This window comes from Haliotis rufescens, unplaced genomic scaffold, assembly GCF_023055435.1.
Source record: "Haliotis rufescens isolate VD_foot unplaced genomic scaffold, xgHalRufe1.0.p SCAF_19, whole genome shotgun sequence".
Classification (NCBI taxonomy): domain Eukaryota; kingdom Metazoa; phylum Mollusca; class Gastropoda; order Lepetellida; family Haliotidae; genus Haliotis; species Haliotis rufescens.
The window spans coordinates 23,747,206-23,774,367 of record NW_025963879.1 but is presented as its reverse complement, the minus strand read 5'-3'; the positions used below and the strand labels follow the sequence as shown (position 1 = coordinate 23,774,367).

The 27,162-nt window shown below is 43.7% G+C and overlaps 1 protein-coding gene across 1 annotated transcript in view; it reads right to left on the bottom strand.

Annotated features, from left to right (window-relative positions):
- Positions 1-831: 831 nt before the first annotated feature.
- The window catches only part of LOC124135355 (deoxynucleoside triphosphate triphosphohydrolase SAMHD1-like), a 40,955-nt gene continuing 14,624 nt past the window's right edge, over positions 832-27,162 (bottom strand). Inside the window, exons 6-17 of the mRNA XM_046500656.2 lie at positions 27,044-27,159; positions 25,163-25,230; positions 23,868-24,017; positions 22,951-22,998; positions 15,419-15,583; positions 13,068-13,159; positions 12,032-12,088; positions 10,994-11,192; positions 8,854-8,952; positions 6,501-6,605; positions 3,914-4,054; positions 832-3,212 (exon numbers count right to left, since the gene is read on the bottom strand). Coding sequence (XP_046356612.1) covers positions 3,066-3,212; positions 3,914-4,054; positions 6,501-6,605; positions 8,854-8,952; positions 10,994-11,192; positions 12,032-12,088; positions 13,068-13,159; positions 15,419-15,583; positions 22,951-22,998; positions 23,868-24,017; positions 25,163-25,230; positions 27,044-27,159 — 1,387 coding nt within the window. The 3' untranslated portion in view covers positions 832-3,065. The remainder of the gene's footprint in view (positions 3,213-3,913; positions 4,055-6,500; positions 6,606-8,853; positions 8,953-10,993; positions 11,193-12,031; positions 12,089-13,067; positions 13,160-15,418; positions 15,584-22,950; positions 22,999-23,867; positions 24,018-25,162; positions 25,231-27,043; positions 27,160-27,162) is intronic.

Genomic DNA, 27,162 nt, shown 5'->3' with positions numbered 1-27,162 from the left:
AACCTTACTGACGATGAGCTTCAACACATGATGACACCTTCACTGGTCGGAGAGGATACAACCAGCCATTTGCACCATGTATATTCCATAGTCATGGAAGCCTATCAATGACCCTGTACGACAATGAGCATGACAAAGACACTGAAATCCTCTTGATATGTGTGAGTAGTGGTTTACAGTCTACACATCATTACAGTCAAGCTGGAAACACACTGCTGATCTTATCAGTTACAAAATAAAAACCAGGGTCACTCATAATGAAAATAAATTTGTGTAGAAAAATGAAATCCCTTATTTTGTTACTTTTTTCTTATTTGGTGTGACTGACACTGGTTAACCAACATCTATTATGACAAAAAAACATGTACATGACATGAAAATGATACTCAATAACTCGCCCCTTACAATGTTCACAAAATCACATTGGAGACACGAACAAAATGTAATGTAACAATATTCGATTTACACATTTCATCACGTGACAGGAAGCCAAGGCCCCTGTATTGAGGGTAAACAATCCATCAACTACCCCAGTCTACTGCCAGGTAAATATGACAAAAAGAAACTTGAAGTCCAAGATGTGTCTGGTACTGGAATTCTCAGTGACAACAGCAGTAGAAGCCAGCTAATAAGAAGCAGTTGTCAGGGATTGTGATAATACAGATATCACATACAGTTACTGTTTTTTGGTTTGTTTTTTGTAGTTTAATGCAGCACTCAGCAATATTCCAGTCATATGACGGCTGTCTGTAAATAATCAAGTCTGGACCAGACAATCCACTGATTGACATCATTCGATCCACGTAATTGGGATCAAAGACATGCATCAACCAAGTCAGCAAGCCTGACCACCCGATCCCATTAATTGCCTCTTATGAAAAGCATTGTCGCCTTATACGGCAAGCATGGGTTGCTGAAGAGCTATTCTACCCCGGATCTTCACAGGTCTACTATTATGTGGGCACAGAGGATGATGGTACAAGTTCATTCAGATTTTGACGCCACTCATAGTAGTGTGGTATATGTGGAAACAACTGCCAGATCTAGGTCAATACGGTGTTGAGAGCCTTTTCAATTTGGGTAATAGTTTAACCACTTTAGTGAAAGCCATTAACATGGGTATGGTGCTGACAAACCTAGAAACATAATCAAGGCAACTCCCCAATCAGCAGTTCCTGGTATGACTATGGGGTGCAACTCTCCACAGTAATCTGCAGTGCCTTAGGTTACTGGGCCACCCGTGCCCCCACCTCAATCAGAGCCAGGGTGGAATACAGTCACAAGAACAACAAACACAATGAGACAGTATCACATATAACTGTCTCCAAACCAAGATTAACCAACACAAACGTGTGTCCACTAATAACTTAACCCTTGCAACAATAGAAGTAATAAATAGCAATAGTAACAGGATGGCTTAAAAGAGTGGATGAAACCACTGTATACAATAACAAGCACATGTAAAACACATGGGTGTGGAGAACAGTCCAACCTACAGGAGACAGTGGAAGGCAGTAAGCTGGGACTACATGGCCATGGGCATATATTCAATGCTGTAAACATTCGCAAATACAGGAAAATACATCGTCAAGCACTCTTAAAGCCCTGTGCATGCAAACATGTGGAGTATTTCTAATAAAATATATGTTTAGAATATGTTCTTGTCCAAGAGGTAAAAGAATATATAAGATGGACACATATTCTTCATCATTGTCTAAGCACCACAACACTTCAAATAAGCACCACACACAGGATAAGTAAAAAAAAATCAATATTTTTTTAAATGACCGTGCCTTAATGATGTCTGCTGGTATGAATTTTACTGCAGAACTCAAACTGTGAAGAATGGGACTGCTTTAGAGACAAAATTATTTCAAACTACATGTATCATCTACATGAAGCAGTTCTGCTAAGAATCTAAAGTCAGATCTGGGCTTTATATATTAAACAAAAAGTGAATTAAACCCATATTGCGAAAGTTAATGGAAGCAACGCTGCAATGTTCATTAAACAATGACGTCACTGTATTGTTATTTCCTTGCATGATGTTAAAGGACTGTATCATTGCTGTATAGTGCTATCTGTGGATGTCTCTGCACATTTGAAATTGAGGGACAATGTAATTGTGCATCTACATTTGTGCACCAACATGTAGACATTATAATGTGCTCTAAGAGCAAAACATTTCATCTTTATGTGGTTAAAACAGTTAAATCCACTATAAATGATAGGTTTATACAAACCTTATAAAGGTGAGGAAATAATATGCTCCTACAGCAAAGTTTGAATTTGGCAAAGCAGTTAACAAACTGTGCGTGGTGCAATGGAATGCAGTGGCCCAACCTTTTCATTTTAGATTTAAAAATACCAACTCATAATATTAAATACTCTTCAAACAGACCATCAGACATGCTTAATCCATATTAAACTTTGCAACAATGTAACCCCAGCCTGCAATGTGACGGACCAGTACATTATTAGTCAGGTCACATGCATTTTGTTATCATCGTAGTCACTAATCCATATTTAACAGCCATTGAGATCATCTGATCACCTTTCAGATAACTGGGTCCACCGATCATAGACTGAGGAGTAAAATAGGAAAGGATTATGCTACGATTGTTGAAATGTCTTCAGAGATCAATAGTTTTCTTCATCCCTAGGGAGGGTCAGGTGTGGAAAATTGACTAACAAAATTAAGATGAAAGAAAAATATTGTATATTTTTAATCATTACTATTATGCTGTGGTTTAGATGCCAATGAAATATTGGACTATTACTCAAGATATGTCCTGTTTGATCAGTCTTCATTTTCAAGACTTGGATCCTTCACTAAGCATACTAGGCCTTTGACTATTCACTGCTTGTGGTTAAAGTTTAAAGTGCAAATTCCATAATTTGACAGTATTTGTGTTCTTAGGTAAAATTTAGTGAAGGACCTATGGCCATGATTTTATTTTTTAAAATAATCTATTCCCTCCCTGGTATTATGAACAATGTTATACTAAAGTAGAACATAACACTTATGTTGAGAACTATTTCTGAAACTTAGGACACTGAGCACCCTAGAATGACAATTTCTGCTTGAATTTGCCTGCACTATGGGGTGTTTCCTGTCTCCCTCCGTCTGGGTGGCAACTGTCTGGGGGAGTGGAGACAGGGCCCTGGGAGGCACCACGCTTCACAACTGGAGTCAACTCCCATCCAAAATGCTGCAACAAACAAGAGAGAGCTAGCTGTGGACTGCACCTGTGACAATATTTCAGTTATATCACTGCTATGAGTTTTAGGTCTTATTATCAACATTAATTAATTATATGTGTTGTAGGCATTTTCCACTTTGCACCAAAATCAAGGTGCTGACAGAAGAAAGATAATAACTGAGGTGAATCTGCAATCAAAACCTACTTCCTGGCTAAGTAAGGGGAGGCAACTCCATACAGCAGTAGCTGCAGTACCTTAGTTTTCCTGTCCAACTGTGTCAACCGAGAGGAAATAGTGTCCAATAGATATGAACCAGTGTCGCTTAATTGGAATCAAAAGCTGTTGGAAAATCATTATTCAGAAAGTGTAAGGCACCAACAGTGCAATTGCTCTAGTATGACTGTTTGTCACCACAATTGGCAATATTCCAGCTATATACTGTAGGCGCTCTGTCAAAAATTGTGTCTGGACCAGGCAATCCAGTCATGAATATTATGAGCAATGATCAATGATCAACACACAATGACATTCAATCAACTAAGTCACTAAGCCTGACTACGTGATCCTTGTCGCATTTTACAACAAGAATAAGCTGCTGGAGACCTATCCTAACTTGGAATACCAAAGGGGCGTGTAGTTTGGAAACTGACAAACTCAATGAAGTCAACAAGGAAGGCAGCTCCGGTACCCTGAAACAGTATGGGTATACCTTAGGGGTCTCCATGTTGTGTTTAGAGCACCAGTTTTCAAAGCACCGAGCAGCAATCCCAAGTTTGGCCCTCTGCCGTGGATCCTTACAATAAACCAATATCATTTGCTCAGCAAATTTCTCCGGAAGCATGTGTGAGACCTACAACAGAAAATTACAATAATTCAGCACCTACTTAGGCTTAAAAAAATAAAAGAATTGGTTCTCAGGCAATGGCTTTTGAAAATATAGTGCGGGCGGGCGCCCCCTTTTTAAACTAGTATGCAACCAAATAAACAGTTGTGTACAAGCAACCTGGGAAGGGGCCTCCCTACATAAATGTATTCCTTGATAAGTAAAATAATACTGGAATACAATATTTAACTACCGTTGGACTACCTGTAAGGGCATATACACGCCATAATGAGCTTTGATTCTATTTCACAATGCGAAAACGTTATCATGAGCATACAACATCAGAAGAAGCATGTCAACAAATCTGTACTGAAGTACGTACGTTACTCCTACTATTACACAATCTGGCCATACAGGCGTTCATTGTGTATCTTTATATTCCATTATATAACTTTTCTCCAAGATTTCATTCAATTTTGTTTGCATTAATTTCTGATCGGCAAATCACATCAGCTCACCGTGAACTCGCCTTGAAACGAACATTAGACGTAAGAGATTCAAAGTCTTCAGTCATCCTATCAATTTTCTTTTCAGTTATGATATTGGCCATGACATGAAGTGTTTTTTAACCTAAATCACCCATAGATCAGGGAGAAAATGTGTAAACAGCTGATCGCCATTTCCAGCATATTTTATGAGACAAATACACATGTAATCTTATATCCTGTGTATGAAACAGTACCCGCCATACAGTACACAAGTTGGGGGAATTTCCGTTAGTCTGCAATCTCAAACCAATCTGATTATACCAACAAAGTAAATTCATCTGGAAAACATGGCCAGTCATAAACCTATTCAAAATCAACTATGATGGATTTCCCAAAGACATAAACAAACATATGAACGTTACTACATTTGGGATTAGAGGGCAAATTTCAAGATTCTTGTAATGGCTGCACCCACACTGGTGGCAGCGATGTTACCGAAAGTGTAACAAAGTTGGAAAGGAGCTTGATCAGTCCGCTTGTAAAGGGAAGTAACTGCACGCAATATTGGATCATTTTGTTTTTAAGTATTGTAGCATTTCACTGTCGGGGACGTGTGTGTTCAAGACGTGGAATATTTAAGGATTATTCTTTTTTTTTCAAATGGAAATAAAAATGAAACATGTGGCAGACTTTATGATGATGCAGCAGTGCCTGAGAACAAAGAATTTTTTATATTTTTTCAGCCTAAAAAATATCAGAGAATGATTCATATACATTTGAAACCTGTTAATATAAATTTCAATGGTCCAGAAAAAAGCTTTTTCTCATCCGGATTAACATATTATCCCTATTACTTACAAAGTACTCCCTGTGGTATTAAAGAGGCCCATCTACAGTATCACAGATGCCCACCTACAGTATTAAAGATGCCAACATACAGTACTAGAGGTCAGTGTTTGAAATAGACACTGGCCCGTAGGCCAGAGATTGACAGATTTGTTCTCGGGCTGATAGTTTTAAATTTCAGCAGGCCCTTACACCCTGCAGTTATTTTAAGCTGTAAACATGGTACATGAATCATAACACTGAGACTGCTTGGTGAAACAGGGTCCAGCTTCAGAGTACTCCGCTCGTTAACTCTTTCCTCACAGCAGGCCGGTGTACCAGTACACCGTAGCCACTTCAAAATAGTATATAATTTCATAAACCTACCTGTCATATTATTCCTTTGTTATCACTTTTCACAGTCAGACAATTTCACAGTCATTTCAAGTTATCATATTTTATCAACAGATATACAATTATGTACTATTTTATTACAATGTGATTGAAAATACAATAATCTGGGACACATGCTTCGACAACGGGTCCATATCGGATTAAATAAAGTAAAGTAGGATTAGACCTGACAAATGGTGTTTGACATGTAGCAGCAAAGATGTTTTACAAGCTGATAATTTCCTGATAAATGTAGGCTCCTTCTATCACCACAGAGTCTCTGAGATCTCTGTGTGATAGCAGTAAAAGCTTCTGGTTGACTGGTTGCGTTTTGTAATTTATATTGCAATAGTATGTCTCCTTGCTACAGCTAAAATATTTGGGCCTATAGTTTTTCCACTGGGCCTACAGTTTTTCCACTAGGTCTACAGTTTTTCCACTGGGCCTACAGTAATTCCACTGGGCCTATAGTTTTTCCACTGGGCCTACCAGTTTTTCCACTAGGCCTACAGTTTTTCCACTAGGCCTACAGTTTTTCCACTGGGCCTACAGTAATTCCACTGGGCCTACAGTTTTTCCACTGGGCCTACAGTTTTTCCACTTTGCCTACAGTTTTTTAAATGTGCTGGCCCTCTGCTGAGTTTCAGACACTGCTACAGGTGCCTACCTACCTATAGTGTTACACATGCCCACCTCCAGTACTACTGATCCCCATGTACAGTATTACCAGTGAATGTGTGTGTCAAATATCAGCCCAGTCATCCTACCTGAGTCTTCCTGACCTCCACAGCCGTGTTTGGGTCAGACTTGTTATAGAAGCGGACATTTTCTATTGGATTCTTGTCCTTCATGCCATAATCCAGATACACCAGCTGAAATATATGTAGCAACAATGTACAGCAGCCAAATCATGCATCATAATGGTAAACAGGCATCTACCGGCACCTATCTATTTCCCAAGGATCCCAAGGAACAAGTTTGCAAGTTCTGTTTGTTTGTTTGTTTGTGTGTTTGTTTGTTTGTTGTAAACACCACACTCAGTATTATTCCAGCCATATGACAGCGGTCTGTAAGGGGTGGTAGTTGTAGTTGTGGTAGTAGAGGGTGGTAGTTGTAGTTGTGGTAGTAGAGGGTGGTAGTTGTAGTTGTGGTAGTAGAGGGTGGTAGTTGTAGTTGTGGTAGTAGAGGGTGGTAGTTGTAGTTGTGATAGTAGGAGGTGGTAGTTGTAGTTGTGGTAGTAGGAGGTGGTAGTTGTAGTTGTGGTAGTAGGAGGTTGTAGTTGTGGTAGTAGAGGGTGGTAGTCGTAGTTGTGGTAGTAGAGGGTGGTAGTTGTAGTTGTGATAGTAGAAGGTGGTAGTTGTTGTTGTGGTAGTAGGAGGTGGTAGTTGTAGTTGTGGTAGTAGGAGGTTGTAGTTGTGGTAGTAGAGGGTGGTAGTTGTAGTTGTGGTAGTAGAGGGTGGTAGTTGTAGTTGTGGTAGTAGAGGGTGGTAGTTGTAGTTGTGGTAGTAGAGGGTGGTAGTTGTAGTTGTGGTAGTAGAGGGTGGTAGTTGTAGTTGTGGTAGTAGAGGGTGGTAGTTGTAGTTGTGGTAGTAGAGGGTGGTAGTTGTAGTTGTGGTAGTAGATGGTGGTAGTTGTAGTTGTGGTAGTAGAGGGTGGTAGTTGTAGTTGTGGTAGTAGAGGGTGGTAGTTGTAGTTGTGGTAGTAGAGGGTGGTAGTTGTAGTTGTGGTAGTAGAGGGTGGTAGTTGTAGTTGTGGTAGTAGAGGGTGGTAGTTGTAGTTGTGGTAGTAGGAGGTGGTAGTTGTAGTTGTGGTAGTAGAGGGTGGTAGTTGTAGTTGTGGTAGTAGGAGGTGGTAGTTGTAGTTGTGGTAGTAGAGGGTGGTAGTTGTAGTTGTGGTAGTAGAGGGTGGTAGTTGTAGTTGTGGTAGTAGAGGGTGGTAGTTGTAGTTGTGGTAGTAGAGGGTGGTAGTTGTAGTTGTGATAGTAGGAGGTGGTAGTTGTAGTTGTGGTAGTAGGAGGTTGTAGTTGTGGTAGTAGAGGGTGGTAGTTGTAGTTGTGGTAGTAGGAGGTGGTAGTTGTACTTTGTTTGTTTGTTGTTCAACGCCACACTCAACAATATTCCAACTATGTGACAGCGGTCTGTCTGGGGGGTGCTAGTTGAGGTAGTAGGGGGTGGTTGTAGTTGTGGTAGTAGAGGGTGGTAGTTGTAGTTGTGGTAGTAGAGGGTGGTAGTTGTAGTTGTGGTAGTAGAGGGTGGTAGTTGTAGTTGTGGTAGTAGGAGGTGGTAGTTGTAGTTGTAGTTTGGTTTTTTTTGTTGTTCAATGCCACACTCAACAATATTCCAACTATGTGACAGCGGTCTGTCTTGGGGGTGCTAGTTGAGGTAGTAGGAGGAGGTATTTGTAGTTGTGGTAGTTGAGGGCGGAAGTTGTAGATGTCGTTTGTTGTTTAACGCCGCACTCAGCAATATTTCAGCTATATGACGGCGGTCTGTAAATAATCGAGTCTGGACCAGACAATCAAGTGATTGATATTATGAGCATTGATCCACGCAATTGGGATCAATGACATGCATCAACCAAGTCAGCTAGACTGACAACCTGATCCTGTTAGTCGCCTCTTACGACAAGCATAGTCGCCTTATACGGCAAGCAGTGGTTGCTATTCTACAACGGATCTTCACAGGTCTTTTCACTGTGAACGTATTATCTACAGGCTGACAACCTGTGGCACATGCACATAACACTGCTCATGATCAGGAGGCCTTCGTTAATACACTATCTGAGTTGAAACAAGACTTTGATCAAGTAATCATTTTAAATTTGGGCTAACTATGATTGCATTTTTTCTTATCAGAATGGAAATGTTAATGATTCAAATAACCACATGTTTTACATACAATGGGACACACATTGCACATATTGCTTGTGTCCACTATCAATATTCTAATATGTGTACACATGGTATAATATCCAATTTTCAGTGTCTGGTAAAACACTGGACCACCATCTGTAGCATGTAATATCAAGGCGGTTTTGGGAGACATTTTTACTATTGTAATAGTATTGCCATTTCTCAGTCAGGTGAGCTAATACATTGATAAACAAATGATGACTACATACATGCACGACGATGTCCTCAATGTCAAGGGCGACCTCAGACTCCTTGTCGTCATCTGTCATACTCTCAATCAGTTGACTCTGAATTAATGGGATATCTTCCTGGATTTCAGAAAAAGTCATTTTATACATCCTCTGAGTAACAGAGGTCAAGTGATAGTACATACCGTAATCGACGTAATAAGCTCTCAAAATTAGTGTGAGTAAGTATGGTTTTACACCGCTTTTAGCAATATTCAAGCAATATCACGGTGGGGGACACCAGAAATGGGCTTCACACATTGTACCCATGTCAGGAATCAAACCCGGGTCTTTGGCATGACAAGCAAACACTTTAACCACTAGGCTACCAGACCGCCCCCTCTCAAAAATAGGGGGCTCTTATTATAAATATTATTTTGGTGAAAAAAAACAAAGTTAAAGGATAAATTTCGTGGTTTATGCTGACAGTCTGAAGTTTTTATGTACAACAGATATATTTTTCCAGAATTGAATTGCATATAATTAAGGGTGTATATAAGATATAACACACAAGTGTTTAGTATACTCTAATAAATAAATCTTGTGTACATTGATCAATCGGAAGGGTTCTAATTGGGATTGTTCACTAGCCAATATATTAGCAAATATCGCTAAAAATTGATAAAAAATTTATTACAGGACCTTTATATATCTTATCAAGGATTTGGTACCATGAATATCATTGTTACGCAGGGATCAATTTAAGGAACTTGATTTAACCTGCACCAGTTGCATGTTGACATTAAAACTGAGCTGCACCAGACAAAACCAGGTTGAGATATCAATGCATGAACTAGTCTAAATAACTAAGATCTCAGCTCTCTGATGACTGTGTCATGAGATTACATAAATTAATGACAATATTGCTGTAAAACGTAATGGCTGGGGAACATGTGCACATAACCTTGAAATACTCACAGTTTGATTATGTCAATCCCGAGAAACCATGACAAATTACAAGTGACACAGGGATGAGAGATGTAGTATGGTACACAAACTTTAGCAATATTGAGTGTGTTCAAAGATCATTGTTGCATATAAGGGTTAGTCCAACTCAAATTTCATTATCATTCACATGCAACTGGTGCATCTAGACATAAATATTAGGTTGTACATTACATAATAGGCAACACTGGTACATGTTTTATATAGCTAAATTGAGCCCTGTTACGGGACACAAAATATTTTTTTCTGCATCAATTATACACATTTGTGCGTACTGGACACAATTCTGCATCACGTAAAACCCTGTAGGATGGTCAGCAAGATATGAGAAAGCCCAAAGTGATAGATGTTTACAACTTCGGTGAAACCCATGAGCATGAGTGAACAGATAAAGGATTGAATTAAAACCCTTTGGTGCAAATCAGACACAACATGGGTAAGTCACCCATTTGGACACTGCATCAAGGTCTTAAATAAATCTAGACTACAACAGTCTCCATAGCTCTTTGAGTTCCACCATCAATACTTCATGGGTATGTATACACTTGTTCCTTCATCACCTGTGAATCACGTTTGTTTGTTTGTTTGTTTGTTTGTTTGTTTTCAAGCTATATGACGGCGGTGTGTAAAAAATCAAGTCTGGACCATACAATCCTGTGATTGACATCATGAGCATCGATCCACGCAATTTGGATATGATAACATGTATCAACCAAGTCAGCGGACCTGACCACTCGATCCCATTATGACAAGCAACAACGCCTTTTGCGGCAAGCACAGGTTGCTGAAGACCTGTTCCACCCCAGATCTTCACGGGTGTGAATCACATGTATGACCTCTACGCAGCATAATGGTAATGCATGCATACTTTGAGTGAAATAATGAAGTGAGACCATGTCCAACTCACTGAATTAAAACTTGTCCTTCTCTGAACTGTGTGAACCCTACCCTTGCCTGATATTACAGCAGGGTAGCATAGATGGCTATGGTTCATGTTGCATGAGAAATATTGGCGATGTATGGTTGGTCAAAGATAGCACCATCACAAAGCGGCCATATGTATTCAAGGGTGATGGAGGAACGTAGTGTATCCAAACCTGTGAAGTCTTGACAATGTCCTATTCGACACAAAGGAGATGTAAAGATGCTACCATTAGAATCTACAAGTATGCCTAACCTCACTGATGATTTGGCCTGGGCTTGGCTGACTCTGCCCAACACACTTATACAGCTTGCGGCACATGATGTTGTTGATGATGTTACGAGACTCCTCCAGTTCGGGCTCGGTGGAGAGCATGATCTGGTTTAGGATATGGTCAGTGAGGTGTGTGTACGCCACCATGTCCTCGATACATTCAGACATCTTCAGCATTGAACTGCAACATAAACAGACTTCAATTATTAGTGGTGTAATGATATGGCAATACAGTATTGTATCCCACGGCCCTGCATCGTAATAAAATGTTTCACTGGTGCAAAAACATGATGACAAGAAGAACAAGAAACTGTTCAACAACCAGTTTCCGCAGATTCCTCAGCTTTCTTATGTTGGCATAACATTCAAAGTCTCCTCTAGCCTATATTTTTCTACCCTACAATATGTCATCTTTAATCTCTGAAATTTTAAAACAAATTAGGCTGTGACTCACCTGCCAAAAAAATATCAACTTATTAAATCAAAGTACTGTAACTGGATATGTTTGTTTGTTTGTTGTTTAACGCCGCACTCAGCAATATTCCAGCTATATGACGTCCGTCTGTAAAATAATCGAGTATTGACCAGACAATCCAGTGATTGACATCATGAGCATCGATCCAAGCAGTTGGGATCGATGACATGTATCAACCAGGTCAGCGAGCCTGACCACCCGATCTCGTTAGTCACATTTTACGACAAGTATGGGTTGCTGAAGACCTATTCTACCCCGGAATCTTCACAGGTCGTATCTGGATATGAATCATACCGCACCATGGTATTGGTATACGTATCATATCGCAACCCCATGACAGCAGATGATCAATAGAATGGGTTGGAGCCATCATAATCAACTTTTTCTCAACTAGTTTGTTCTAACCGGACACAACCCTTCCTTATTTTACACATCAACTTCTGTATCTTATAAATAATGCCACCGACCTACTGAAACAGAAAAGAATGTATTACCTCTGTTGAATGTACTGTCACTTATTCAAAAGTGGATTATGAAAACCTTACCCATTGGCTCCCGGTATCTTGATATGATCGTTAGCCTTGATCATCGCTGCCACCAACCTGCAATGAGAAATGCTAGAAACTGAGGGAATATTCCTAACTATTCCTGTAAACCATAGATGTCAAGCTGTAGAAGAACCACCATGCAGTAAAAAGCCACATAAATCTGTTAACTTGGCAAATGAGTGCAATGACGCTCCAAGTCACCTCTAGTGAGTGAGTGAGTTGTGTTTAAACGCCGCTTTTAACAGTATTCCAGTTATATCACGGCGTATCAGCTTAATGTGGGAGGAAAGCCCGAAGTGATGCAGGTGTCAAATGGTTTCCACTTCACTGAAACCCACAAGCACGGGGCTGACAAACCTAGAAACATAATCGGGGCGAACCGGGATTTGAACCCACAATCATAGGATTCTGGCATGCCCAAGGGATGTAACTCTACACAGCGAATCGCTGCACAGTTACCCCTAGTGATTAACACATCATATGGTTTGTTGATTGTTTTAACCTTACCCCCTAAAACACACACACAGAAACATATCCACACCCCAACACCAACAACAATATTCCAGTTAAGGCTAAAAAAATAATAGCCAGCCTGCAGTATATTTTTAAAAGCCATTGCCTGAGAACCAGTTTTTATATTTTTTTAAGCCTAATTGATGTCGTCTTGTAAAAAATCTGGGCCAGACAACCAAGTGATTAATATTGTGAGCAATGATTCACGTTGTAAGGGCATGATGACACACAATCAACCAAGTCATCACCCGATCCATTTGGTTACATTTTACGACACCAGCATAGATTGCTGGGGACCAATTCTAACCCAGAATTGTTTTGGGGGTGGAGGGTCATCACGATGTTATCACTGACTATACACACGATTTGATAATGCTAACATTGGGGAAGGGTTCTCTGATCAACTAGGGTAAAACTTTGTCGTTTCATGAAACCTGAATTAATGTTCTGTTAACAAAATGGCAAGTCTATGCTTAAGCAGTTGAATATTTTGGGAGACGTGTTTTGATGCAGTACTCACATGGCATCCACGATCTTGTTGCAGCGGTGTTGGTAGGCCCGGCGATGCAGCGAGCTCCGAGTATGGAACATATCATACAGCGAACTCGCTTCCTGGAGGTCACAACAAGTACAGTTTATAAATCTGTTAGAATATTGAGATTTGGTCAGGAAGTACATGGTGAAAAAACATTGAATTTACACCAAAATTCATAAACTGAGCAGGGTTAGAAACTAACAGTTTTTGTCCACAAGTCCTTATAATGATAACATATGTAGCAAACCCCTTAAAATGGGCCAATTTCTACTAGTCCTTAGGATACCTTTACTATTGGGCAGTTTGGTAAGGATTATAGGACTAGTGCCAATTTCTAACGCTGTAACTGTACTGAAATTGAAGGGCAAACTTAAATCTGAGGCAGGCAAATTAATGGATGACAGCATGAGCAACAACATACGCCACAAGGGGTGAGGAAGATCTATTCTGTACCAGAATCCTCATGGAGAGACAAGAATGGGGTACTAAAGACAAATTCTGTACCGGAATCTTCAAGGGGAGACAAGCATTGGGTAATGAAGACCAATTCAACCAAGTAATACTATTGTGAAGACAAGAATGGGGTACTCAAAACCAATTTTGCCCTGTAACCCTCTTCGTAAGACAAGCATGGGGCACTGAAAACCTATTCTGCCCTTGAAACCTCTTCGTAAGACAAGCATGGGGCACTGAAAACCTATTCTGCCCTTGAAACCTCTTCGTAAGACAAGCATGTGGTACTGAAAACCTATTCTGCCCTTGAAACCTCTTGGGGAGACAAGCATGTGGTACTGAAAACCTATTCTGCCCTTGAAACATCTTCGTAAGACAAGCATGTGGTACTGAAAACCTATTCTGCCCTTGAAACCTCTTGGGGAGACAAGCATGTGGTACTGAAAACCTATTCTGCCCTTGAAACCTCTTCGTAAGACAAGCATGTGGTACTGAAAATCTATTCTGACCTTGAAACCTCTTCGTAAGACAAGCATGTGGTACTGAAAATCTATTCTGCCCTTGAAACCTCTTGGGGAGACAAGCATGTGGTACTGAAAACCTATTCTGCCCTTGAAACCTCTTCGTAAGACAAGCATGTGGTACTGAAAATCTATTCTGCCCTTGAAACCTCTTGGGGAGACAAGCATGTGGCACTGAAAACCTATTCTGCCCTTGAAACCTCTTCGTAAGACAAGCATGGGGCACTGAAAACCTATTCTGCCCTTGAAACCTCTTCGTAAGACAAGCATGTGGTACTGAAAACCTATTCTGCCCTTGAAACATCTTCGTAAGACAAGCATGTGGTACTGAAAACCTATTCTGCCCTTGAAACCTCTTGGGGAGACAAGCATGTGGTACTGAAAACCTATTCTGCCCTTGAAACCTCTTCGTAAGACAAGCATGTGGTACTGAAAATCTATTCTGCCCTTGAAACCTCTTGGGGAGACAAGCATGTGGTACTGAAAACCTATTCTGCCCTTGAAACCTCTTCGTAAGACAAGCATGTGGTACTGAAAATCTATTCTGCCCTTGAAACCTCTTGGGGAGACAAGCATGTGGTACTGAAAACCTATTCTGCCCTTGAAACCTCTTCGTAAGACAAGCATGTGGTACTGAAAATCTATTCTGCCCTTGAAACCTCTTGGGGAGACAAGCATGTGGCACTGAAAACCTATTCTGCCCTTGAAACCTCTTCGTAAGACAAGCATGGGGCACTGAAAACCTATTCTGCCCTTGAAACCTCTTCGTAAGACAAGCATGTGGTACTGAAAACCTATTCTGCCCTTGAAACATCTTCGTAAGACAAGCATGTGGTACTGAAAACCTATTCTGCCCTTGAAACATCTTCGTAAGACAAGCATGTGGTACTGAAAACCTATTCTGCCCTTGAAACCTCTTCGTAAGACAAGCATGTGGTACTGAAAACCTATTCTGCCCTTGAAACCTCTTGGGGAGACAAGCATGTGGTACTGAAAACCTATTCTGCCCTTGAAACCTCTTCGTAAGACAAGCATGTGGTACTGAAAACCTATTCTGCCCTTGAAACCTCTTCGTAAGACAAGCATGTGGTACTGAAAATCTATTCTGACCTTGAAACCTCTTGGGGAGACAAGCATGTGGTACTGAAAACCTATTCTGCCCTTGAAACCTCTTCGTAAGACAAGCATGTGGTACTGAAAACCTATTCTGCCCTTGAAACCTCTTCGTAAGACAAGCATGTGGTACTGAAAATCTATTCTGCCCTTGAAACCTCTTGGGGAGACAAGCATGTGGTACTGAAAACCTATTCTGCCTTAAACACCACAGGACTGTATGCATACATTGATGTCAGTATTACAAACCTTGTCCCGAGCACAGATTTGCATCACGCCCTCAACACAGATGACCCGAGAAAACTTCATGAAGCGGTTGTGATCAAAATTGTTCTTAATGCCTAGCATGTAGCAATCTCGTGCGAAGTAGTCCCACTTGTCAACATCTATGCCATTTCTCTTGTTGGCCACAATCTGGAAAATGAAACATACAATCAACACAGTTCAATCACGTCACTGCAGAAAACTATACATCAAGACTGCTTTACAATCCCAGGAAGTTAACCCAGGCCTGTTCCTTTAAACTGTTTTAATGTCTATGTTAGAGAATGGGCATTAGTGTAGCCTAAGGGCTAAAATCACTTTGTGGAATGATGCCCACGACATGATACTCGCTATAGAAAAATGTAAAGCTTAATCAGTGGTCAATAGGTTAGGTAGAGTCATGGTTGTCAGGCTAAAACATCATACCCGAGTTGTCAGACACCCCAGTTGTCAGTTGTCAGACACCCCAGTTGTCAGACACCCCAGTTGTCAGTCACCCCAGTTGTCAGTCACCCCAGTTGTCAGTCACCCCAGTTGTCAGTCACCCCAGTTGTCAGTTGTCAGTCACCCCAGTTGTCAGTTGTCAGTCACCCCAGTTGTCAGTTGTCAGTCACCCCAGTTGTCAGTCACCCCAGTTGTCAGTCACCCCAGTTGTCAGTTGTCAGTCACCCCAGTTGTCAGTAACCCCAGTTGTCAGTTGTCAGTCATCCCAGTTGTCAGTTGTCAGTCACCCCAGTTGTCAGTTGTCAGTCACCCCAGTTGTCAGTCACCCCAGTTGTCAGTCACCCCAGTTGTCAGTTGTCAGTCTCCCCAGTTGTCAGTAACCCCAGTTGTCAGTTGTCAGTCACCCCAGTTGTCAGTTGTCAGTCACCCCAGTTGTCAGTCACCCCAGTTGTCAGTCACCCCAGTTGTCAGTTGTCAGTCACCCCAGTTGTCAGTTGTCAGTCACCCCAGTTGTCAGTCACCCCAGTTGTCAGTTGTCAGTCACCCCAGTTGTCAGTCACCCCAGTTGTCAGTTGTCAGTCACCCAGTTGTCAGTCACCCCAGTTGTCAGTCACCCCAGTTGTCAGTCACCCCAGTTGTCAGTCACCCCAGTTGTCAGTCACCCCAGTTGTCAGTCACCCCAGTTGTCAGTTGTCAGTCACCCCAGTCGTCAGTTGTCAGTCACCCCAGTTGTCAGTCACCCCAGTTGTCAGTTGTCAGTCACCCCAGTTGTCAGTCACCCCAGTCGTCAGTTGTCAGTCACCCCAGTTGTCAGTCACCCCAGTTGTCAGTTGTCAGTCACCCCAGTTGTCAGTCACCCCAGTTGTCAGTTGTCAGTCACCCCAGTCGTCAGTTGTCAGTCACCCCAGTTGTCAGTCACCCCAGTTCTCAGTTGTCAGACACCCCAGTTGTCAGTTGTCAGTCACCCCAGTTGTCAGTTGTCAGTCACCCCAGTTGTCAGTTGTCAGTCACCCCAGTTGTCAGACACCCCAGTTGTCAGTTGTCAGTCACCCCAGTTGTCAGTTGTCAGTCACCCCAGTTGTCAGTTGTCAGACACCCCAGTTGTCAGTTGTCAGACACCCCAGTTGTCAGTTGTCAGTCACCCCAGTTGTCAGTTGTCAGTCACCCCAGTTGTCAGTCACCCCAGTTGTCAGTTGTCAGTCTCCCCAGTTGTCAGTAACCCCAGTTGTCAGTTGTCAGTCACCCCAGTTGTCAGTCACCCCAGTTGTCAGTCACCCCAGTTGTCAGTTGTCAGTCACCCCAGTTGTCAGTTGTCAGTCACCCCAGTTGTCAGTCACCCCAGTTGTCAGTAACCCCAGTTGTCAGTTGTCAGTCACCCCAGTTGTCAGTTGTCAGTCACCCCAGTTGTCAGTAACCCCAGTTGTCAGTTGTCAGTCACCCCAGTTGTCAGTAACCCCAGTTGTCAGTTGTCAGTCACCCCAGTTGTCAGTTGTCAGTCACCCCAGTTGTCAGTTGTCAGTCACCCCAGTTGTCAGTTGTCAGTCACCCCAGTTGTCAGTTGTCAGTCACCCCAGTTGTCAGTTGTCAGTCACCCCAGTTGTCAGTTGTCAGTCACCCCAGTTGTCAGTCACCCCAGTTGTCAGTAACCCCAGTTGTCAGTTGTCAGTCACCCCAGTTGTCAGTTGTCAGTCACCCCAGTTGTCAGTTGTCAGTCATCCCAGTTGTCAGTTGTCAGTCACCCCAGTTGTCAGTCACCCCAGTTGTCAGTCACCCCAGTTGTCAGTCACCCCAGTTGTCAGTTGTCAGTCTCCCCAGTTGTCAGTAACCCCAGTTGTCAGTTGTCAGTCACCCCAGTTGTCAGTTGTCAGTCACCCCAGTTGTCAGTCACCCCAGTTGTCAGTCACCCCAGTTGTCAGTTGTCAGTCACCCCAGTTGTCAGTAACCCCAGTTGTCAGTAACCCCAGTTGTCAGTTGTCAGTCTCCCCAGTTGTCAGTAACCCCAGTTGTCAGTCACCCCAGTTGTCAGTTGTCAGTCTCCCCAGTTGTCAGTAACCCCAGTTGTCAGTAACCCCAGTTGTCAGTTGTCAGTCTCCCCAGTTGTCAGTAACCCCAGTTGTCAGTCACCCCAGTTGTCAGTTGTCAGTCTCCCCAGTTGTCAGTAACCCCAGTTGTCAGTAACCCCAGTTGTCAGTTGTCAGTCTCCCCAGTTGTCAGTAACCCCAGTTGTCAGTCACCCCAGTTGTCAGTTGTCAGTCTCCCCAGTTGTCAGTAACCCCAGTTGTCAGTTGTCAGTCATCCCAGTTGTCAGTTGTCAGTCACCCCAGTTGTCAGTTGTCAGTTATCCCAGTTGTCAGTCACCCCAGTTGTCAGTCACCCCAGTTGTCAGTCACCCCAGTTGTCAGTTGTCAGTCTCCCCAGTTGTCAGTAACCCCAGTTGTCAGTTGTCAGTCACCCCAGTTGTCAGTTGTCAGTCACCCCAGTTGTCAGTCACCCCAGTTGTCAGTCACCCCAGTTGTCAGTTGTCAGTCACCCCAGTTGTCAGTAACCCCAGTTGTCAGTTGTCAGTCACCCCAGTTGTCAGTTGTCAGTCACCCCAGTTGTCAGTCACCCCAGTTGTCAGTCACCCCAGTTGTCAGTTGTCAGTCACCCCAGTTGTCAGTTGTCAGTCACCCCAGTCGTCAGTTGTCAGTCACCCCAGTTGTCAGTCACCCCAGTTGTCAGTTGTCAGTCACCCCAGTTGTCAGTTGTCAGTCACCCCAGTTGTCAGTTGTCAGTCACCCCAGTTGTCAGTTGTCAGTCACCCCAGTTGTCAGACACCCCAGTTGTCAGTTGTCAGTCACCCCAGTTGTCAGTTGTCAGTCACCCCAGTTGTCAGTTGTCAGACACCCCAGTTGTCAGTTGTCAGACACCCCAGTTGTCAGTTGTCAGTCACCCCAGTTGTCAGTTGTCAGTCACCCCAGTTGTCAGTCACCCCAGTTGTCAGTTGTCAGTCACCCCAGTTGTCAGTTGTCAGTCACCCCAGTTGTCAGTTGTCAGTCACCCCAGTTGTCAGTTGTCAGTCACCCCAGTTGTCAGTTGTCAGACACCCCAGTTGTCAGTTGTCAGACACCCCAGTTGTCAGTTGTCAGTCACCCCAGTTGTCAGTTGTCAGTCACCCCAGTTGTCAGTTGTCAGTCACCCCAGTTGTCAGTCACCCCAGTTGTCAGTAACCCCAGTTGTCAGTTGTCAGTCACCCCAGTTGTCAGTTGTCAGTCACCCCAGTTGTCAGTTGTCAGTCATCCCAGTTGTCAGTTGTCAGTCACCCCAGTTGTCAGTCACCCCAGTTGTCAGTCACCCCAGTTGTCAGTCACCCCAGTTGTCAGTTGTCAGTCTCCCCAGTTGTCAGTAACCCCAGTTGTCAGTTGTCAGTCACCCCAGTTGTCAGTTGTCAGTCACCCCAGTTGTCAGTCACCCCAGTTGTCAGTCACCCCAGTTGTCAGTTGTCAGTCACCCCAGTTGTCAGTAACCCCAGTTGTCAGTAACCCCAGTTGTCAGTTGTCAGTCTCCCCAGTTGTCAGTAACCCCAGTTGTCAGTCACCCCAGTTGTCAGTTGTCAGTCTCCCCAGTTGTCAGTAACCCCAGTTGTCAGTAACCCCAGTTGTCAGTTGTCAGTCTCCCCAGTTGTCAGTAACCCCAGTTGTCAGTCACCCCAGTTGTCAGTTGTCAGTCTCCCCAGTTGTCAGTAACCCCAGTTGTCAGTAACCCCAGTTGTCAGTTGTCAGTCTCCCCAGTTGTCAGTAACCCCAGTTGTCAGTCACCCCAGTTGTCAGTTGTCAGTCTCCCCAGTTGTCAGTAACCCCAGTTGTCAGTTGTCAGTCATCCCAGTTGTCAGTTGTCAGTCACCCCAGTTGTCAGTTGTCAGTTATCCCAGTTGTCAGTCACCCCAGTTGTCAGTCACCCCAGTTGTCAGTTGTCAGTCTCCCCAGTTGTCAGTAACCCCAGTTGTCAGTTGTCAGTCACCCCAGTTGTCAGTTGTCAGTCACCCCAGTTGTCAGTCACCCCAGTTGTCAGTCACCCCAGTTGTCAGTTGTCAGTCACCCCAGTTGTCAGTAACCCCAGTTGTCAGTTGTCAGTCACCCCAGTTGTCAGTTGTCAGTCACCCCAGTTGTCAGTCACCCCAGTTGTCAGTCACCCCAGTTGTCAGTTGTCAGTCACCCCAGTTGTCAGTTGTCAGTCACCCCAGTCGTCAGTTGTCAGTCACCCCAGTTGTCAGTCACCCCAGTTGTCAGTTGTCAGTCACCCCAGTTGTCAGTTGTCAGTCACCCCAGTTGTCAGTTGTCAGTCACCCCAGTTGTCAGTTGTCAGTCACCCCAGTTGTCAGACACCCCAGTTGTCAGTTGTCAGTCACCCCAGTTGTCAGTTGTCAGTCACCCCAGTTGTCAGTTGTCAGACACCCCAGTTGTCAGTTGTCAGACACCCCAGTTGTCAGTTGTCAGTCACCCCAGTTGTCAGTTGTCAGTCACCCCAGTTGTCAGTCACCCCAGTTGTCAGTTGTCAGTCACCCCAGTTGTCAGTTGTCAGTCACCCCAGTTGTCAGTTGTCAGTTGTCAGTCACCCCAGTTGTCAGTTGTCAGACACCCCAGTTGTCAGTTGTCAGACACCCCAGTTGTCAGTTGTCAGTCACCCCAGTTGTCAGTTGTCAGTCACCCCAGTTGTCAGTCACCCCAGTTGTCAGTTGTCAGTCACCCCAGTTGTCAGTAACCCCAGTTGTCAGTTGTCAGTCACCCCAGTTGTCAGTTGTCAGTCACCCCAGTTGTCAGTTGTCAGTCACCCCAGTTGTCAGTCACCCCAGTTGTCGGTAACCCCAGTTGTCAGTTGTCAGTCATCCCAGTTGTCAGTTGTCAGTCACCCCAGTTGTCAGTTGTCAGTCACCCCAGTTGTCAGTCACCCCAGTTGTCAGTTGTCAGTCTCCCCAGTTGTCAGTAACCCCAGTTGTCAGTTGTCAGTCACCCCAGTTGTCAGTCACCCCAGTTGTCAGTCACCCCAGTTGTCAGTTGTCAGTCACCCCAGTTGTCAGTCACCCCAGTTGTCAGTCACCCCAGTTGTCAGTCACCCCAGTTGTCAGTTGTCAGTCACCCCAGTTGTCAGTTGTCAGTCACCCCAGTCGTCAGTTGTCAGTCATCCCAGTTGTCAGTCACCCCAGTTGTCAGTTGTCAGTCACCCCAGTTGTCAGTTGTCAGTCACCCCAGTTGTCAGTTGTCAGTCACCCCAGTTGTCAGTTGTCAGTCACCCCAGTTGTCAGACACCCCAGTTGTCAGTTGTCAGTCACCCCAGTTGTCAGTCATCCCAGTCGTCAGACACCCCAGTTGTCAGTTGTCAGACACCCCAGTTGTCAGACACCCCAGTTGTCAGTTGTCAGACACCCCAGTTGTCAGACACCCCAGTCGTCAGACACCCCAGTTGTCAGTTGTCAGTCACCCCAGTTGTCAGTCATCCCAGTTGTCAGTCACCCCAGTTGTCAGTCATCCCAGTTGTCAGACACCCCAGTTGTCAGTTGTCAGTCACCCCAGTTCTCAGTTGTCAGACACCCCAGTTGTCAGTTGTCAGTCACCCCAGTTGTCAGTTGTCAGACACCCCAGTTGTCAGTTGTCAGTCACCCCAGTTGTCAGTCACCCCAGTTGTCAGTTGTCAGTCACCCCAGTTGTCAGTCATCCCAGTTGTCAGACACCCCAGTTGTCAGTTGTCAGTCACCCCAGTTGTCAGTTGTCAGTCACCCCAGTTGTCAGTTGTCAGACACCCCAGTTGTCAGTTGTCAGTCACCCCAGTTGTCAGTCATCCCAGTTGTCAGACACCCCAGTTGTCAGTTGTCAGACACCCCAGTTGTCAGTTGTCAGTCACCCCAGTTGTCAGTCACCCCAGTTGTCAGACACCCCAGTTGTCAGTTGTCAGTCACCCCAGTTGTCAGTCATCCCAGTCGTCAGACACCCCAGTTGTCAGTTGTCAGACACCCCAGTCGTCAGTCACCCCAGTTGTCAGTTGTCAGTCACCCCAGTCGTCAGTCACCCCAGTTGTCAGTCACCCCAGTTGTCAGTCACCCCAGTTGTCAGTTGTCAGTCACCCCAGTCGTCAGTCACCCCAGTTGTCAGTCACCCCAGTTGTCAGTCACCCCAGTTGTCAGTTGTCAGTCACCCCAGTTGTCAGTCACCCCAGTTGTCAGTTGTCAGTCACCCCAGTTGTCAGTTGTCAGTCACCCCAGTTGTCAGTTGTCAGTCACCCCAGTCGTCAGTCACCCCAGTTGTCAGTTGTCAGTCACCCCAGTTGTCAGTTGTCAGTCACCCCAGTTGTCAGTCACCCCAGTTGTCAGACACCCCAGTTGTCAGTCACCCCAGTTGTCAGTCACCCCAGTTGTCAGTTGTCAGTCACCCCAGTCGTCAGTTGTCAGTCACCGCAGTTGTCAGTCACTCCAGTTGTCAGTTGTCAGTCACCCCAGTCGTCAGTCACCCCAGTTGTCAGTTGTCAGTCACCCCAGTTGTCAGTCACCCCAGTTGTCAGGCACCCTAGTTGTTAGACTGTGGGATAGAGATGGCTTGTCAAAACATATGGGATTTACCTGTTGTGCTAATGGACTAGTCCTAATAGACATTATCCTCTCTAGAATAAAGATCATGTAAATAAAGACCTCGCAGAGTGGTACGCCAAAAGTACTATTTCAACAACACCTCCACAGCAAGAACAATATAAGGACATTATGTGTTCACTGGAGATGCGCAATTAAGACATGTACAGGGACATTGTGAGGAGTCACAGTGAACACTGCCATCCGCCAGCAGACACAATACGTGCCAAGTTCATCAACACAATGAGGAAATGAGCCCGAGGAGAACCGGCCCTGCCCATGCCAACCCTCCACAGGACCCACCTTCACTTCCATCATATTCATCCCTTGACAGCGCCCTCTACAGACATAGAAGCCACACCATTCCAAGACTGCCAAAGAGCCATGCTAATGTTGATGTTCGGCATGACAAGTGAATGTTTTAACCAGTAGGCTACTCCATGAAGCTATGGATATGATGGACGAAAGATTTACTTACTTCATACAAGAACCTTTTTTCTTTGCTTCTTCCTTGGTAAGGATAATCCTGAAATATTGCAAAATGATACAAGTTACTTTCTCAGTTAGTTTACAATGCAGACAGCATTACTGTAATAAAAATAAAGTGTCATGTCTTTAATCGAGTGAGTGAGTTGGGCTTAAGGCTGCTTTGAAAAGTATATTCCAGGGATATCACTGCGTGTCAGCATAATGTGGGAGGAAAGCACAAAGTGATGCATGTCTCACACAATTACTACTTCGGAAAACTCATGAGCACAGGTATGGTGCTCTCAAACCTGGAAACATAATCAGGGCAAACCAGGATTCAAACCTACAGTCACAGATTTCTGGCACGCCCAGGAGACACAACTCTGCACAGTGGATTGTGGCACCTTAGACGACTGGGCCACCCAGGACACACCCCTATACTGGAGGTACTATGACTAGATGCACATGCCTGTATCGGTTAAGAATGATTTTCAATAGAAATAAATTCATATCTTATTTGCTGTTCACAGCAGTATTTACTAGGTAAGAGTATCACCCTGACAACAAATATTTGTCCATACATGCTACAGAATAACAACATATTCTTTCTGCTGTTAGTATAACATTGCATATTGTGTTTACATTTTACACTGCTTTGAATAGTTTCCACTTACATTGTGCAGTCAACTTCATGCAAGAGGAAAGCCCAAAGTGATGCAAGGTGTAGATCTTACCACTATGGTGAAAAGTGTGCATGGTATGAAACAAACCAACGATCATAATCAGATCTCACCTCGGAGTCAAACCCATTACTAAACCAAGGTACAATCTGCACAGTGAGTTGCAGCACCCATGAGATAATATGTTTCCATTTTCTAAGTGAATTTTGTTTGTTCAAATACTGTATTCTATTCTTTCAAACTCAACTGTTTGCGTGAGCCTCTCTCTCGGGGGACCCTTGATCTGTTCCTTGATAAAGATGCGGTCAGTGTCAGTCAAGCCAAACTCCGAAAATACAGCTTCCAGGTTGTTCTCCTGAACCAGATGATCAAACATTTTCACAGATGCGTCTTCATGCTACAGCAGAAACAACATTCTCATTCAGAATACAATAACTTATCAATTTCAAAATGTCACTGCTTCAATGGTATTCATGAGTACATTTTTTTTTAAGACACTATGGTAATATCTCACCTGGCAACATCTCACCCAGTAACATCTCACCTGGCAACATCTCACCCAGTAACATCTCACCTGGCAACATCTCACCCAGTAACATCTCACCAAGCAACATCTCGCCCAATAACATCTCACCTGGCAACATCTCACACAGTTACATCTCACCCAGTAACATCTCACCTGGTAACATCTCACTCTGTAACATCTCATCCAGTAACATCTTGCCCAGTAACATCTCACTCTGTAACATCTCGCCCAGTAACATCTCACCCGGTAACATCTCACCCAGTTACTTCTCACCCAGTAACATCTCACTCTGTAACATCTCCCCCAGTAACATCTCACCCGGTAACATCTCACCCAGTAACATCTCACCTGGTAACATCTCACTCTGTAACATCTCATCCAGTAACATCTTGCCCAGTAACATCTCACTCTGTAACATCTCGCCCAGTAACATCTCACTCTGTAACATCTCGCCCAGTAACATCTCACCCGGTAACATCTCACACAGTTACATTTCACCCAGTAACATCTCACCTGGTAACATCTCACTCTGTAACATCTCATCCAGTAACATCTCACTCGGTAACATCTCACTCGGTAACATCTCACTCGGTAACACCTCAGTAACATCTCACTCAGTAACATCTCACAGCATGGATCGATGCTCTTGATGTCAATCACTGGATTGTCAGGCATCAACTTGATTTTTACTGAGCAATGTAATGAAGCTGGAAAATTGCTTATTGTGGCGTTGAAACAACAAAAAGTGTAGTTGAGAGAAAATGAGTTTGGTAAATGTCACAGTATGTCAACTTAATGTGTGTGAAAAGCCCAAAGGGAGTAGATGTTTACTACTTTGATGACACCTACCAATGATGTGTTCTGTCACAGGATAATAGCTGGGGTTGTTCAAACTCACAATAAGAGAGCTTACCATAGCAAAGGGACACAACTCTGCACTTCTGACAACAGTATGCCATCAGTACAGGGTGTTTAAGGTTGGGAGTGAGTCACACGGTGACTTATCTATTACTTACCTTCCACTTTGCCCCTGAAGTGAGTGGAATAAACTCCCCATCAAACAGGTGTGAGAAGGGACCATGTCCTGTAAGAAATGGCAAAACAAATCTCTTTCATTAGTGAAATTAAATAACATCATTAATATATCTGAAAAACATGATGTACCCATACACATAATATAGCTGACCCACATGTGAAGCCACTCTCAAATAATCATGAATACTCATGCAGGTCTGTCTACTGACACAGAGCCTTGCTTTATCCTGAAACCATTTGTTACAGAGTAAAGAATAGATTCCTGTGACTGCACCTTCATGAACATTCAGTCCTCAAAACAAACGACAATAACTGTCAAACTTGGCATACGGAAACTATCTCAGATATAACTCCAGCTTTAAGAGAAGTGATTGATACGTTCTGAGCCTCACATGGAATGACATGACTTAAAGAAATTAAAGTAACATAATCCCCTTCCACAGTGATACGCTTTTGTTGGAGGAATTTTCAGTTTCATAGCCTCTCTTGTCTGTCCAAAACGTTCTCCACATCTGCTATGACGTCATCATTTGAGTCAAAACGTGTCCCAGGTAGAGCTTTCTTCATGTTTAGGAACAGATGGAAGTCTGATGGAGCCAGATCGGGAGAATAAGGTGGGTGCAAAAGGAATTCAAAGCCACGCTCATGGATTGTAACCATGAGAGTGACTGATTTGTTCTGATGCAAGAGCACACCTTTTCTCAATTTATCTCTTAATCTTAATTTCATGATATAGTTGCCTTAAAGGTGTCACATAACAGGCTCCATTAATTATCTGGCCTATAGGAAGATCGTCCACCATGATGGCAAGGTTATGAGCCGGGAACGCCACATTTGAATATCAGATAATCCCAGGAAAAATGCAATCATAATTTGCCTCTTATCATATCATGATGTTTTAATATTGATTTCAGCAGAGTCAGAACTACTTCACTTGGACTCAACATTGATATCAATATGTACATTTTAATATGTTAAACATTTTAACATAGCATGCATTAATTAAATATTAACTATGGAAATGAAATTGAAGAGTGGTACTCCTTTGTTTTAGTTTTATTTGCCTGGTACTGGGAGCGCCAATTCCTGTGACAATGACTTGTGTCCCGGGAGAGCCATAATGAGTTTTCCACCTAAAAACCCAATAAGGCTCTCCTGGGCCAACACAAATGACACCCTCAGAATCCCAGAACACAGAGACAATACCCATGATAACCTTTCCAGCAATGGACAGTCTTTGGCTTCTTTGGTGGTGGTGACAGCAAATGCAGCCCCTGTTTTGATTGTTGTTTAAACTCTGGCTAGAAATGGTGCACCCAGGATTAATCCATAGTCATAAATCGCTGCAAGAACCTTTCTGGATCAGCTTCAAGCAGAGCTAAACTATCACAAGACATGTTGTGCCTGGTGCATACTTTCTTCATTGCCAAAGTTTCTGTGATGAAAAACTTTCTACTGGGAAATGTTCAGTCATTTCGCCAGTCAGATTCTCTACATGAAGTCAAAGGCCTTCCGGGATGGGGTTCACCTTCAAGGCTCTCCCTGCCATACTTAAACTCTGCTGCCCACCTCTTGACAATAGCATAGGAAGGGGCATCCTTTCCTAGTGTTGCACTCATATCTTGGATAGCTTTTGGTGTTTTTCTGCAAGTGCTTAATCACTGCAAGTTCCTCAAGTGTGTCCGTTTTCCCAAGGTTACAGATCCTGCTTTCTCAATGACTTGTCACAGCAAACAATTTGTTTTTGTGGATATACCTCTAGGACACCATGTAAAGTCCACAACAAAAGATTTCACTATTCCCCAATACTTTCCATGTCAGGCTCAGAAGTTATCAATCATGCCTTGCATCACATAGCATACCAAGATCATGACACAGCCCTGCGATCTCCACACACAAAATATCTTCATCGCTGATCATCAGTTCAGGCTGTCGTCGCTGCAGTGTCCGTGTCAGCTGCCCAGCCAGGTGGCAAACACTG